Source organism: Neoarius graeffei, chromosome 2 (genome assembly GCF_027579695.1).
Source record: "Neoarius graeffei isolate fNeoGra1 chromosome 2, fNeoGra1.pri, whole genome shotgun sequence".
Taxonomy (NCBI): Eukaryota; Metazoa; Chordata; class Actinopteri; order Siluriformes; family Ariidae; genus Neoarius; species Neoarius graeffei.
In genome coordinates, this window is record NC_083570.1 from 73,972,991 (window position 1) to 73,987,169 (window position 14,179).

The 14,179-nt window shown below is 38.9% G+C and overlaps 1 protein-coding gene across 2 annotated transcripts in view; it reads right to left on the reverse strand.

Moving 5' to 3' along the window:
• Positions 1–14,179, reverse strand: part of rbl2 (retinoblastoma-like 2 (p130)) — a 43,255-nt gene that overhangs the window by 17,846 nt on the left and 11,230 nt on the right. For both annotated transcript variants that reach the window (XM_060914950.1, XM_060914949.1), the window contains exons 3-6: positions 11,075–11,275; positions 10,617–10,681; positions 1,302–1,430; positions 994–1,154 (exon numbers count right to left, since the gene is read on the reverse strand). In XM_060914950.1, the coding sequence (XP_060770933.1) occupies positions 994–1,154; positions 1,302–1,430; positions 10,617–10,681; positions 11,075–11,275 (556 nt within the window). The remainder of the gene's footprint in view (positions 1–993; positions 1,155–1,301; positions 1,431–10,616; positions 10,682–11,074; positions 11,276–14,179) is intronic.

Consider the following 14,179-nt stretch of genomic DNA (forward strand, 5'->3'; position numbering starts at 1 on the left):
CCAAGACAGTTGAGCAACTAGAATCCTACATTAGACAAGAATGGGTTAACATTCCTATCCCTAAACTTGAGCAACTTGTCTCCTCAGTCCCCAGACGTTTACAGACTGTTGTAAAGAGAAAAGGGGATGTCTCACAGTGGTAAACATGGCCTTGTCCCAACTTTTTTGAGATGTGTTGTTGTCATGAAATTTAAAATCACCTAATTTTTCTCTTTAAATGATACATTTTCTCAGTTTAAACATTTGATATGTCATCTATGTTCTATTCTGAATAAAATATGGAATTTTGAAACTTCCACATCATTGCATTCTGTTTTTATTTACAATTTGTACTTTGTCCCAACTTTTTTGGAATCGGTGATCGATCGATCGATCTATCTATCTATCTATCTATCTATCTATCTATCTATCTATCTATCTATCTATCTATCTATCTATCTATCGATACTGCCACTTTTGCACAGTTTTCTTATTTTCATTCATCACAATTCTTGTTCTTTTTAAAGCACTATTAATTCACATTCACCTGTACAAAGCACACACTGTACATAAAAATATATATTTTTAATCGTTACATTTTATCTATATAACATACAGCCGGCTTATTCTTGGAATTATTATTATTATTATTATTATTATATTTTATGTTGTACGGTGTGTCTTTTTCTTTTCGCATGTCTGATATCTATCTATCTATCTATCTATCTATCTATCTATCTATCTATCTATCTATCTATGATAAGAGTTAAAAATGACAGAAACAACAACCTTCATTGAACTGTAAATGACGACTGGCATACAGGAAGTCTATGGATGTTATAATCCATCCATCCATATCCTGTACAGGGTCGCAGGCAAGCTGGAGCCTATCCCAGCTGACTATGGGCAAGAGGCGGGGTACACCCTGGACAAGTCACCAGGTCATCGCAGGGCTCGGATGTTATAAATACCTGTTAAATAATTTGATTTTGTTGCATGAGCTTGTTTTCTCACCTTGCGTTCGAAGAGCTTCTTGATGAAGGGCTTCCAGAAGTGTTCCTTCACCCCTTTAGCATCCAGTACCACACCATGATGCAGTTCACACAGCTGCTCTATGAAGCAGAGTGGACCAGCTCCTGGCTTATAGTCCTTACTGTTAAAATCTTCTGAAAGGCCTGTGTACACAGAGAGAGAGAGAGAGAGAGAGAGAGAGAGAGAGAGAGAGACCCAGTCATGAGGTACAAAGCTGATATGGTAGATGTAATTTCATTCTGTCTCTCTCTCTGATAAAGTGTGTGGTGTGTGTGGGCATGCACCTGTACCTTTGAAGGTGGGGTTGAGCAGATCTTTGCGGCTGGAGCACAACAGAGAGTTGGAGTAAACTAGGTCAAGTGCACACAGCAACAGGTGATAGGAGTTCACAAGGTCATCACTGATCATAGGGAAGTTTCCTACAGGAAGCAACAGGACAAATGCTGCATTCATGTGCTATGGGAATTATGGTAAATACCAAATGCCGACATGGAAAGCACACATGAACGCCGCCTCTTGTGGTATTTTCCACTGGGCAACTCGTAGAAAATTTTGATACACGAGTTGCCGAGATGAGATGAACTTTAACCTTTTCAACATGGCGGTGAGCGGTACAAGACACTTGAATGCTAAGCATTGTACGCTACTAAAGTTTTTTTTACTAGTACTAGTGGGTAGTTTTTGGTGTCTATGCAATGTTGCGTCATTAACAAGTGTAATATAATACGTTAGAAATCCGTTTCCTTTAAAAATGTGTTGTTATGGTTTGTTTTTACCTATCCAGAGCAGACGCTATTGCTAACGATAGCTAACTAACTATTGCTAACTTGAATCTGGTCCACCATCTTTAATTTGTCAACAACAACAAAAGCATGTGAACACAACACACTGGTAAATACCACTTCCCAACTGGAAAATATCATCTTCCCATAGCACATGAACGCAGCAAAAGACAGAATGGTGGGTTGGTGGGTGGAGAAGGGTGTTAAGTACCATCTGTGAAATTACTCAAGACAAAATGGATTGGAAGGTTAAGAGTAGTCTGCAAGCATAATATGTGACCTGGATAAGGTTATGAATAACGCAATGCAACCAACCACCGTCCAGCTCTGCTGTTCTTCTCAACAAATCAAATCCTGACAACCTGAGCTGCAACCCACTTTAAAACAGCAATATCACACACAAACACACTGTATATCAGCCAGACAGGACCCTGATCCCCTTGCACAACAGGAAAAGTCTGCAGGAGAGAGGCCGCTTTGCTCGGCGGTGTGGTGTAGATTTATTTCTTCCTGTTTAATCGATTTCCAGAGGAACTCGCACACACGAGTGCCCAGACAACAATCCCCATGGTCTTGGCAATAAATAAGGATGAATATTTAGACCATGACACCACCTCATTCAGCTAGACACACTCCACAGACTATATCACTATTAAACAGGCCTTGTGTTTAATTAAAACTTGACATTACAGTACCAAAGTAACTAGTAATATGACTGATATCAGATGAAACCTCCAGAAAATGCAAAATTCTTATTAACATGTTATTAACATTCAGGTTCAAACATACATCACGTTATGGAACATGTACTTACAAGATCCTCAGTGCAGTCCACAAATAAAGCTGCGCTACAAAGCGACGACAGCAGAATGAGGGAGATTTAAACTAAAGACGGATAGAGGAAAATAGGAGAGAAATGGAGATCATCCCACTAGTCCTGCTGAGACCATTGGCTACTTAAATGCAGACAAGTCCTGACTTGTCATCTGCACTGGTTGCTATGATAAGCAGTGCATGCTGCACATGGCCGAAAATGCTTGTCTTAGTTGGTATGCTTACTTTCTTCCCCCTGCTGTTCTCCCTGCAGCTGTCAAACTCTATTGTTCCCAAATGTCATGCTATATTTTATGCTTAACATGTTGTATGGTTTTATATCTCAACACAACAATTAATTTAGAAAATACAGAACGATTTTAATTTCTTAAACCCTACAGGACCAGGCTGCATGTCCACACTTACAACTGCTCATCTTATACCTATACATATTGTCTCTTAGTTTCACTGTAGTTATTATACAATTCCTAGCAGTTACTTCATAAGATGAATGGAGCCTGTTTATAAGAACCTGCAAGAACATTTATTTGAACTGTTATACTTTGAATTTATGAAAATTTTATAAGAATTTATGCCTTTAAAGGAACAGTCCACCGTATTTCCATAATGAAATATGCTCTTATCTGAATTGAGACGAGCTGCTCCGTACCTATCCGAGCTTTGCGCGACCTCCCAGTTAGTCAGACGCAGTCAGACACGCTGTCACTCCTGTTAGCAATGTAGCTAGGCTCAGCATGGCCAACGGTATTTTTTGAGGCTGTAGTTAGATGCGACCAAACTCTTCCGCATTTTTCCTGTTTACATAGGTTTATATGACCAGTGACATGAAACAAGTTCAGTTACACAAATTGAAACGTAGCGATTTTTTATGCTATGGAAAGTCCGCACTATAATGACAGGCGTACTAACACCTTCTGCGCGCTTCGGCAGCGCATTGATACGGAGCTCAGATATCAATGCGCTGCCGAAGCGCGCAGAAGGTGTTAGTACGCCTGTCATTATAGTGCGGACTTTCCATAGCATAGAAAATCGCTACGTTTCAATTTGTGTAACTGAACTTGTTTCATGTCACTGGTCATATAAACCTATGTAAACAGGAAAAACGCGGAAGAGTTTGGTCGCATCTAACTACAGCCTCAAAAAATACCGTTGGCCATACTGAGCCTAGCTACATTGCTAACAGGAGTGACAGCGCGTCTGACTGCGTCTGACTGACTGGGAGGTTGCGCAAAGCTCGGATAGGTACGGAGCAGCTCGTCTCAATTCAGATAAGAGCATATTTCATTATGGAAATACGGTGGACTGTTCCTTTAAGTTGTGTATTAATATGATCCAGTGTATACGTACCTGTATCACAGAGCCCTACTGATATTCTTCATTTGGACGTGACGTCAGAGCTAATTATGCATGAGGCTTTGAATCGGAATCTGGCCATGTTGGAGGATATACACAAACTCACGCAGTGCAAGATATCCTCGAGAAGTTGTTACACTCAAGAATTCCTTTTGTTTCTTTGCTATGCCTACTCTTAGTGCTGTACTTGGATGCGGGCACAACTCTATTTGAGACAAGGGGACTTATTAGTTCTTTTGAAATCCAGCAATTATAAATAATCAAGGAGAAAAAACTGGACAGTTGTTGATGGAGCGTAGACATCAACGGCTGTCCAACATAAACTGGGCTGATCTAAGCGACAAGAAAGCAAAAACCACACGAGTCTGCAGTAAACATTTTATCAATGGTAAGTGCTACAAACTAGTTATTAATGAAAGATCGCAATATATAAGAAACATTGGACTGTTTACTAACCTGGTTGTGCAGAAACTCGCCGCTGTCAAATGTGACAAAGCCATGATCATTGAATGTGTGAGCCGACAATCAAAGGCTTCTATGATTATTTCATTTTAAAAAGAGCTGTATATAATTTTTGATGCTGCTGCTTTTATTTTGCTTTTTCGTTCCATTAGAGAAACCAGCTGATCTCAACAATATTACGGATCCAGACTGGACATCGACACAAAATATGGGCCACAACAAAATCAAAGATGATACTAAGGGTTAGGGTTAGTTTGGACTAGGGTTAGGGTTAGCTAACCCTAGTCCAAACTCTTTAGAGATGGTTTTGTAACCTTTTCCAGCCTGATGAGCATCAACAACGCTTTTTCTGAGGTCCTCAGAAATCTCCTTTGTTCGTGCCATGATACACTTCCACAAACATGTGTTGTGAAGATCAGACTTTGATAGATCCCTGTTCTTTAAATAAAACAGGGCGCCCACTCACACCTGATTGTCATCCCATTGATTGAAAACACCTGACTCTAATTTCACCTTCAAATTAACTGCTAATCCTAGAGGTTCACATACTTTTGCCACTCACAGATATGTAATATTGGATCGTTTTCCTCAATAAATAAATGACCAAGTATAATATTTTTGTCTCATTTGTTTAACTGGGTTCTCTTTATCTACTTTTAGGACTTGTGTGAAAATCTGATGATGTTTTAGGTCATATTTATGCAGAAATATAGAAAATTCTAAAGGGTTCACAAACTTTCAAACACCACTGTGCCTAATACCTACATGTGTGTAGCCACGTGCAGGCCTTAATAGGTTCATTGGAATTGTTTGCAGCAGGTTAGATGGCGGAGAGGAAATATTTTTTTGACCTCATTCTCATTTCACATGCATTGTTTAGTACAGCTTTATTTTGTATCCTTTGTTTTTTATTTCTGGAAAATTATTTCTTTGAATTGGAATAGCCACTATAGAGCCATAAGACAAGAGTTTAAGGGTTTAAAATATGAATGCATTCACCACTCAGTGTATGCTAGGACATCCGTTCATATAAGCATTATATATACACTACCGTTCAAAAGTTTGGGGTCACTTTGAAATGTCCTTATTTTTGAAAGAAAAGCACTGTTCTTTTCAATGAAGCTCACTTTAAACTAATCAGAAATCCACTCTATACATTGCTAATGTGGTAAATGACTATTCTAGCTAAATTCTACTAAATGTGTGGTTTTTGGTGCAATATCTCCATAGGTGTATAGAGGCCCATTTCCAGCAACTCTCACTCCAGTGTTCTAATGGTACAATGTGTTTGCTCATTGCCTCAGAAGGCTAATGGATGATTAGAAAACCCTTGTACAATCATGTTAGCACAGCTGAAAACAGTTGAGCTCTTTAGAGAAGCTATAAAACTGACCTTCCTTTGAGCAGATTGAGTTTCTGGAGCATCACATTTGTGGGCTCGATTAAATGCTCAAAATGGCCAGAAAAATGTCTTGACTATATTTTCTATTCATTTTACAACTTATGGTGGGAAATACGGTAAAAGTGTGACTTTTCATGGAAAACACAAAATTGTCTGGGTGACCCCAGACTATTGAACGGTAGTGTATATCTACACTGTAATAATTCAAAACAATCATTTCAGACACACACCTCTCAAACTCTTACACAATTCTCCCCAGCTCATTTTACCCAGTGTTTGTGCAAACATCACTAAGTGGTCTGTTTCAAAGGCAGTCACACAAAAGTAATGCAGTGGGTCAGCATATCTGTGTGTGTGTGTGTGTGTGTGTGTGTGTGTGTGTGTGTGTGTGTGTGTAAGTCCCCTGTGGTTTCTAGCTGATGCAGACAAGCCGGCACAAGCCCTAATAGTGATTGGTGATCACATGTCCAAGCTCTTTGGCATGACAGCCAATAGAATATGCTCTACCTACTCCACAGCTAATGACCCTTCACTCTTTGAGAGACTTTACCTAGGAACATGCTCAATAAACACGGTCCTCTTCTCTTGCCCTGGGCTCTCAGCTAACACCATTTTCCTCTTTCCTCTCCTTCATCACAATTGTGACTTCTCTACCAGAGATAAATGCATTCTTGTGCTTTTAATCAAGCTTTTCATTCTGCCTAGTTTCTCTGGCTTCATTTGGGTTTCATGTGCCATCCTACACACACAAACCTGCATACAGTAACCAAGACAAAATATTCAAAGTAAAGGCTCCTCTGAAATGAACCTTATTTCATTTTTATGACTCTCACCATAATAGTATGGCAGAAACGTGCAGTATTTTCAATGCAAAATTACCAAAATATTTGAGATTTTTAAAAAGTGTTTTCTCACTAGGTCAGAATACATGATTCTGCACCAGGGACAGTTCTGGACTCAACTGGGGGAGGGGTTCATAATCACAGGTTTGCTTTCACATTGAAGAATTCGTTCAGAACTGTTGACAGATTGCACAATTCCATACGTGCATGCAGGTTTCCAAAATGGTAAACATTAGGTTCATCCTTTAATTTTTTATTAACCTTTTCACCATGGCAGACCGCTATTCCAGTCTCACTGTAGTAGGAAAACTCCTCTGTATTATACATGCTGATTGGATGAGAAGTTGGATTCCCGGGAATTTCCTACAACATAATTTAGATACGCACAATGTTGCTGCATGTTAATTAGGGTTACACATCTTTCTTTTGGTAAATATTAGTGGACAAAATACGAATTTACCTGTGTTCAGTTTCTTGTCATAAGTGTTACATATTCTCAAATCAGAATTCTTCTAGTTTCCAGCGGTACCAAATATGTCACATGGCACACATTCTAGTTCACTATATTTTCTTTTAAAATTGTGGACTGGTTTTTATGGAATTTATCACAAGGTTACTTCATGTAAATAATAATTTCTTAAGTAACGTAGTAGTGTATATAACAGTCTGTGTATGAAATTATGCAGTGGTGAAAGGGTTCATTTCTATAGGTACCAACAATTCAAGCATTAAAGAACAGCACTTTTTGGATGCATGGTAGATAATTGTGCAGGAATACTGCAAACATGGAGCCATTCTTGTATAAGAAGATTCTTATCCAGGGCTTGACATTAACGATAGTCCGACTGTCCGGGACAACCAAATGTTTGGTCCAGACAAGTCAAATAAGCATCTGCCTATCTGATAGGACAAGTTGAATATTTGTTGAAAATCACCATTTTTATAGTCATTATTCAAGAATTACCTCAATAAAGTTCCAATAAAACTAGTTCAATCACCTCAGTGATCTGGCCATGTTATTGTTTACGAAATTCCAGGCAAGCCGAGTACAGCAGGTGTGTGTATAAAAATAACCATGTTGTAATATCTAATTACAGATTATTAAACTTTGAATTCATCAAAATCAGAGAAATGGTGAACAAATACCTCAATAAAATAAATATCTGTGGTGAATCTTCATTTCATTTGGTCATTTATTGTATTTTTCTTTTGTATGGTTCACATTAACACATCGTAAATTATTATACAATCAGGACACTTTTTTGATGGAATAAAAACATGCATTTTATTCTCTTCTAGCGGGTTTCATTCATTTGGTTCGATAGCAAGCAATATTGTTATCATATTGCTTATGTATTATGCCACTCTACCCATTGGAGAATGAGCATGAAATATTGTTATGATACTGCACATTGTCAAGACAACATGATGTCACACATCGGAGCGTGACTATCCAATGAGAAACTTTTCTGCTGCGCATGTGCACAATCATTTCTGTGTTTGCCGGGAAAGAGAAAGACGCGCTGAACACCCAAAAGGCTACCAAAACTTCATTATATATTCTTCACGCATATTTACAAGAGAAACACATACCAACGGACACTGAAAAACTGGAAGAGAGACATGTTGGAGATGTAAAACTTTAGCGTTAGCAAGTGACTGTGACAATTTGTAAACAAACATGGCCCGCCAGGTTTGCTTCGTTAAATACAGAAGAATTTAGAGAGAATTTTGGCTGCCAGGTCGCGCCGTTGTGCGTAGTTGTTGTTGATGATTTTAAAAGTAATGAAGTAAATTAGATAGAGAAATGAATACTTAAGTATGAGTGAAAAATTCTGTGGTAAGCATGTGTCGAAGAAGAGTCTAGAGACAGAAATCTTAGTTTCTCAGTCGTTAGCTTGTGCTACTTGCTCTCGATAGCACTGGCTTGACTGCTTTTTTGGCATTTGCTAACACTACTGATGAACACTACACTGGCTGGAAGGTGACTTCACTGCCACGGTAACAGCGCCAACTTGTGGGTAAGCTAGCATATTATTAATAATAATAATAACAACAACAACATTGGCTGGCTTTTTTATGGTATATCACATTTGTCTTCAACTCATTCAGTATCATGCTAGCTGAATGGAATATATCTGATATACCACTCAAAGCCAACCAATATTATTTAAATATTTTGTGTGAATTTTATGACAGTGCCAAACTTACTTATGGTTTGTTTTCATTCACAACGTGATTCTGTCACCCTTGTCATGTCCAACTTGTTTTCTTTCTGTTTAATTTCTTTAAATTCATTTATACTTCACATTTTACTGGATTAATCAAGATTTAACTTTATTTCCTCCACAAGCTTTGAATTTGGGCGAGTCTAACGCTTAAAACTACAGATCAGGTAATGGGTTATAACCACACACGCACCATAATGGGGTATTGATTAGTTTTTGCTTATTGCTCCAGTTAAAGCTTGAGTTTTATTGAAAAATTATAAACCATTAAAGCATAATGATTATCATAACTAGACCTGCTTTTTGATCAACTTTGTTAATCACGTTCCTTTCATTGAACTAGTAAATACATAGTAATAAAAAAGGTTATGGTCAGGACAGGTGAAAAATCTTACTGCTTGTCTGACCGGACAAGTGGATTAAAAAGTTAATGTTGAACCTTGCATGCAGGCTGACTTTTTTTTTCTGCAATGCTCTTAGTGCAAATTCTCACACCGCAAAGGTGAAAACACTACCCTTCACCAAACATACTGAACTCTGAGTGCAAATGAAATTTTTCCTGCAGAACCAAAAGTCCAGGGGGCGGAGCTGCCCCGATCCAACTGATTCCTGATCATCCTATAATCCTTACCCTAACGCCTTACTACTTACCCTAATACAGGGGTTCTCAACCTTTTGCAACCTGGGCCCCACCAAAGCTGGTTCATTGCAGTTGGGGGCCCCTCTTCTCGCCCCGCCCCCATCCCCCCCAAACACACTCACCCGCAGTGACGCCACCCGACCTACAGCACCTTATATCGACCGATAGATAGATAGATAGATAGATAGATAGATAGATAGATAGATAGATAGATAGATAGCTAGCTAGCTAGCCCTGGGCTAGATTATTATTATTATTATTATTATTATTATTATTATCATTATTATTATTAGTAGTAGCAGTAGCAGCAGTAGTAGCATTATCCATAGTAGACTAGCAGTAAGAAAACAACAAAAACAACAAATTATTTGGGTAGAGCTGAAATGGGGAAAGCAAAAATACAGTGTGGGGTAGTAGTCTTTAAAAAGACTGTTTGGGTTTTGCGCTGTATCGATGGATTGATGATAGTAGACTAGCGAGAGTCGGCACGAGTTAACTCAGCAAGAAACCAGACTAGTGTGTGTGTGGCAAGCACTCACACGGTGGCCACGGTATGCAGACTCACTCACGTGACGTTGCGTCATGTTCGCGTCACGGGCTTAAAATAACCTACACACAAGATTTTATGATAGATTGATGATAGATTTTATAATAGTATTTATTTGTATGTAATAGTCCAATGTCCTGCATTTTGACATGGGTAAATGTGTTGCATCTGCTTAGCTACTATAGCCTGTTAGCCCCAGATTTTTTTTTTTACTCCATACATGAAGCCTACTCGCGACCCCCCTGGAGTACCTCCGCGCCCCACCAGGGGGGCGCGCCCCCCCGGTTGAGAACCACTGCCCTAATACATGAGATGCCATACACACTTATTTAGCCTGAAACACACCGAGTTGTCTCCACCCCCTGCCCAGGTAGGAGGAGCTAGATCAGCTCCGATCCTCCCCCAGGACTTGAGGTTCTGCAGTGAGAAGTACAGTACTGTACTTGGACCAAATGCAAAGACACAAGTGTGAAAATGACCTAAAATTCCTGTATGAGTAGAATCATGTTCCTCACCTTTTGCATGCACAAACAAGACCCAGCAGAACTGGAAGAGCTCAGCCACGGTGCAGGGATGTCGTCTGAGGATGCAGGGAACAACAATTAGCTTAAGCTTCTTACAAGACAACAAGTGTAAAGTTGTAGAAGGTTTATAGCTTGGCACATAGACAAGATAGGACCTAATGTTGTAAACTTTATTTATAATATGTGTAGTTAAATCCTTTAAAAGGTAAGTTTATATCAGAGATAGTTCATATTTGAGATAATAGAAGTGGACCTCTGTAAACCTTGTGAACTCAACTTCAAATGAAAAAAAAAAAACCTGTCTTAGGTAAAAAATAATTATTAGCTACTACACAAGCAATGTTTTGCATTTCCAGGGTAACGTCTATAAAGTTTACACATTTGGTCCTCATACATCGTGTGTATAGTAGCTGGGTACAGTAACAACAATGTTTTCACTCATGACCTACTTTTGTTTCCTGCTTCTGTGTGTTCGAGGCGGTTCTTCAGATGGAGGTTTAAATATGTCCTTGAATATGGGGATGTATTTCTTAAAAATGACAGATGTCACAGTGAAGTTCCTCTCCAGCTTTTCTGTGCTCTGCCGGAATTCCTTTGGCAGGTTGGCCATATCCTGCCATTTCTTCATTTTGCTGAAAAACTCGATCAAACTAGAAGGAGGACAGAAGGATTATCGTTCAAATGAGCATTTTGTAATATACTAATGTTCAGAAAATACTGAAAACGCCACCATTTCAAAAGTTTCCCATCATTTCATCATGCTTTTTTTCCTTCTGTCAGATTAAAGCCAGTTGCATTACCACGATGACAACCTTTACTGTATTTTTGTTGTGTCAAACACAGACGGTTTGTTATCAAACAGATGATGAAGGAAACAGTTGATAGATGATTCAGAAATTATTACAGTACACAAACCTGTATTTTGCTGCTAAAGTAATCTGCGATGTTGAAACCTCAGATAGTCTATAGTTTTACCCTCTAAAATCACTTTTAAAAATTGAAAAAACAAACAAAAAAAAACATGAAGCATATTTATTTACAGAATAGTATAATTTTGACGTTTATGTAACATAAGTCCAACATGGCAGAGTTACAGGTTGGGACGTCAAGCGTGACGTCACTTACGCACGAATGGGTTCCCGACATTAGAATCACACACACATAATGAATCATTTCTATAGCTGAGTTTCAGACTTGTTACTATTATACATAACAGAAAGGTTTGAAAAGTCACTGGTGGGTAATGTTTCATTCCTCTTACTAGTTACATGGATTAAGCCACTGACACCGGTTTACATCTCGAACCATTGGCTGCATTACATACATTTTTGTGACTTCTGCCTCAAAGAGGAAGGGTCCACTATGTCATGGTGTTGTAAGAATGTAAGAATGAGTGTAACAATTGTGCACTGCCCATATGCATACAGGTGTTCCTATTAAAATGGCTGGTGAGTGTATACAATTCGGTTCACCATTCGAAATAAATGGACGAGACTAAAGAAATCGCTTTCAGACACGTTTATGCTTATTACCGAGGGAAAGTGTGTTCCTATTTTAAAATATACTCCAGGTTGTCCCCTTCTCCTTGCCTTTTTCGGCCAGTGGTCCCACGTGCGATGTACAACCCCGATTCCAAAAAGTTGGGACAAAGTACAAATTGTAAATAAAAACGGAATGCAATGATGTGGAAGATTCAAAATTCCATATTTTATTCAGAATAGAACATAGATGACATATCAAATGTTTAAACTGAGAAAATGTATCATTTAAAGAGAAAATTAAATTTCATGACAACAACACATCTCAAAAAAGTTGGGACAAGGCCATGTTTACCACTGTGAGACATCCCCTTTTCTCTTTACAACAGTCTGTAAACGTCTGGGGACTGAGGAGACAAGTTGCTCAAGTTTAGGGATAGGAATGTTAACCCATTCTTGTCTAATGTAGGATTCTAGTTGCTCAACTGTCTTAGGTCTTTTTTGTCATATCTTCCGTTTTATGATGCGCCAAATGTTTTCTATGGGTGAAAGATCTGGACTGCAGGCTGGCCAGTTCAGTACCCGGACCCTTCTTCTACGCAGCCATGATGCTGTAATTGATGCAGTATGTGGTTTGGCATTGTCATGTTGGAAAATGCAAGGTCTTCCCTGAAAGAGACGTCATCTGGATGGGAGCATATGTTGCTCTAGAACCTAGATATACCTTTCAGCATTGATGGTGTCTTTCCAGATGTGTAAGCTGCCCATGCCACACGCACTAATGCAACCCCATACCATCAGAGATGCAGGCTTCTGAACTGAGCGCTGATAACAACTTGGGTCGCCCTTCTCCTCTTTAGTCCGAATGACACGGCGTTCCTGATTTCCATAAAGAACTTCAAATTTTGATTCGTCTGACCACAGAACAGTTTTCCACTTTGCCACAGTCCATTTTAAATGAGCCTTGGCCCAGAGAAGACGTCTGCGCTTCTGGATCATGTTTAGATACGGCTTCTTCTTTGAACTATAGAGTTTTAGCTGGCAATGGCGGATGGCACGGTGAATTGTGTTCACAGATAATGTTCTCTGGAAATATTCATGAGCCCATTTTGTGATTTCCAATACAGAAGCATGCCTGTATGTGATGCAGTGCCGTCTAAGGGCCCGAAGATCATGGGCACCCAGTATGGTTTTCCGGCCTTGACCCTTACGCACAGAGATTCTTCCAGATCCTCTGAATCTTTTGATGATATTATGCACTGTAGATGATGATATGTTCAAACTCTTTGCAATTTTACACTGTCGAACTCCTTTCTGATATTGCTCCACTATTTGTCGGTGCAGAATTAGGGGGATTGGTGATCCTCTTCCCATCTTTACTTCTGAGAGCCGCTGCCACTCCAAGATGCTCTTTTTATACCCAGTCATGTTAATGACCTATTGCCAATTGACCTAATGAGTTGCAATTTGGTCCTCCAGCTGTTCCTTTTTTGCACCTTTAACTTTTCCAGCCTCTTATTGCCCCTGTCCCAACTTTTTTGAGATGTGTAGCTGTCATAAAATTACAAATGAGCCAATATTTGGTATGAAATTTCAAAATGTCTCACTTTCGACATTTGATATGTTGTCTATGTTCTATTGTGAATACAATATCAGTTTCTGAGATTTGTAAATTATTGCATTCCGTTTTTATTTACAATTTGTACTTTGTCCCAACTTTTTTGAAATCCGGGTTGTAGATGTGATGCACTTCTGAGTTGTTACAGGAAGTTGTTGAAAAGAGTATTGAGACCACTGAGCTCTAGCGCTGGGCCTTTTCTGGGAAATAATAGTTTGGGTCATGGCGACAGTGTGTGTATGTCAGCCTCAGTTCAGAGGTTTCAGTTTTGAAAACTGTAAGAGGTAAGAGTAGAATAATATAAAGTACAGATACCTGGTATATTTTACTTCTGTGATTTTTAAATTGTTCATTTTTGGATTAGGAATCATTTTTGTGGCTACTGCCTCATAGAGTAAATAAATATGGTATATTTACTGTATGGACACGGTATCATAAAACAATTTTATTTATAAGCA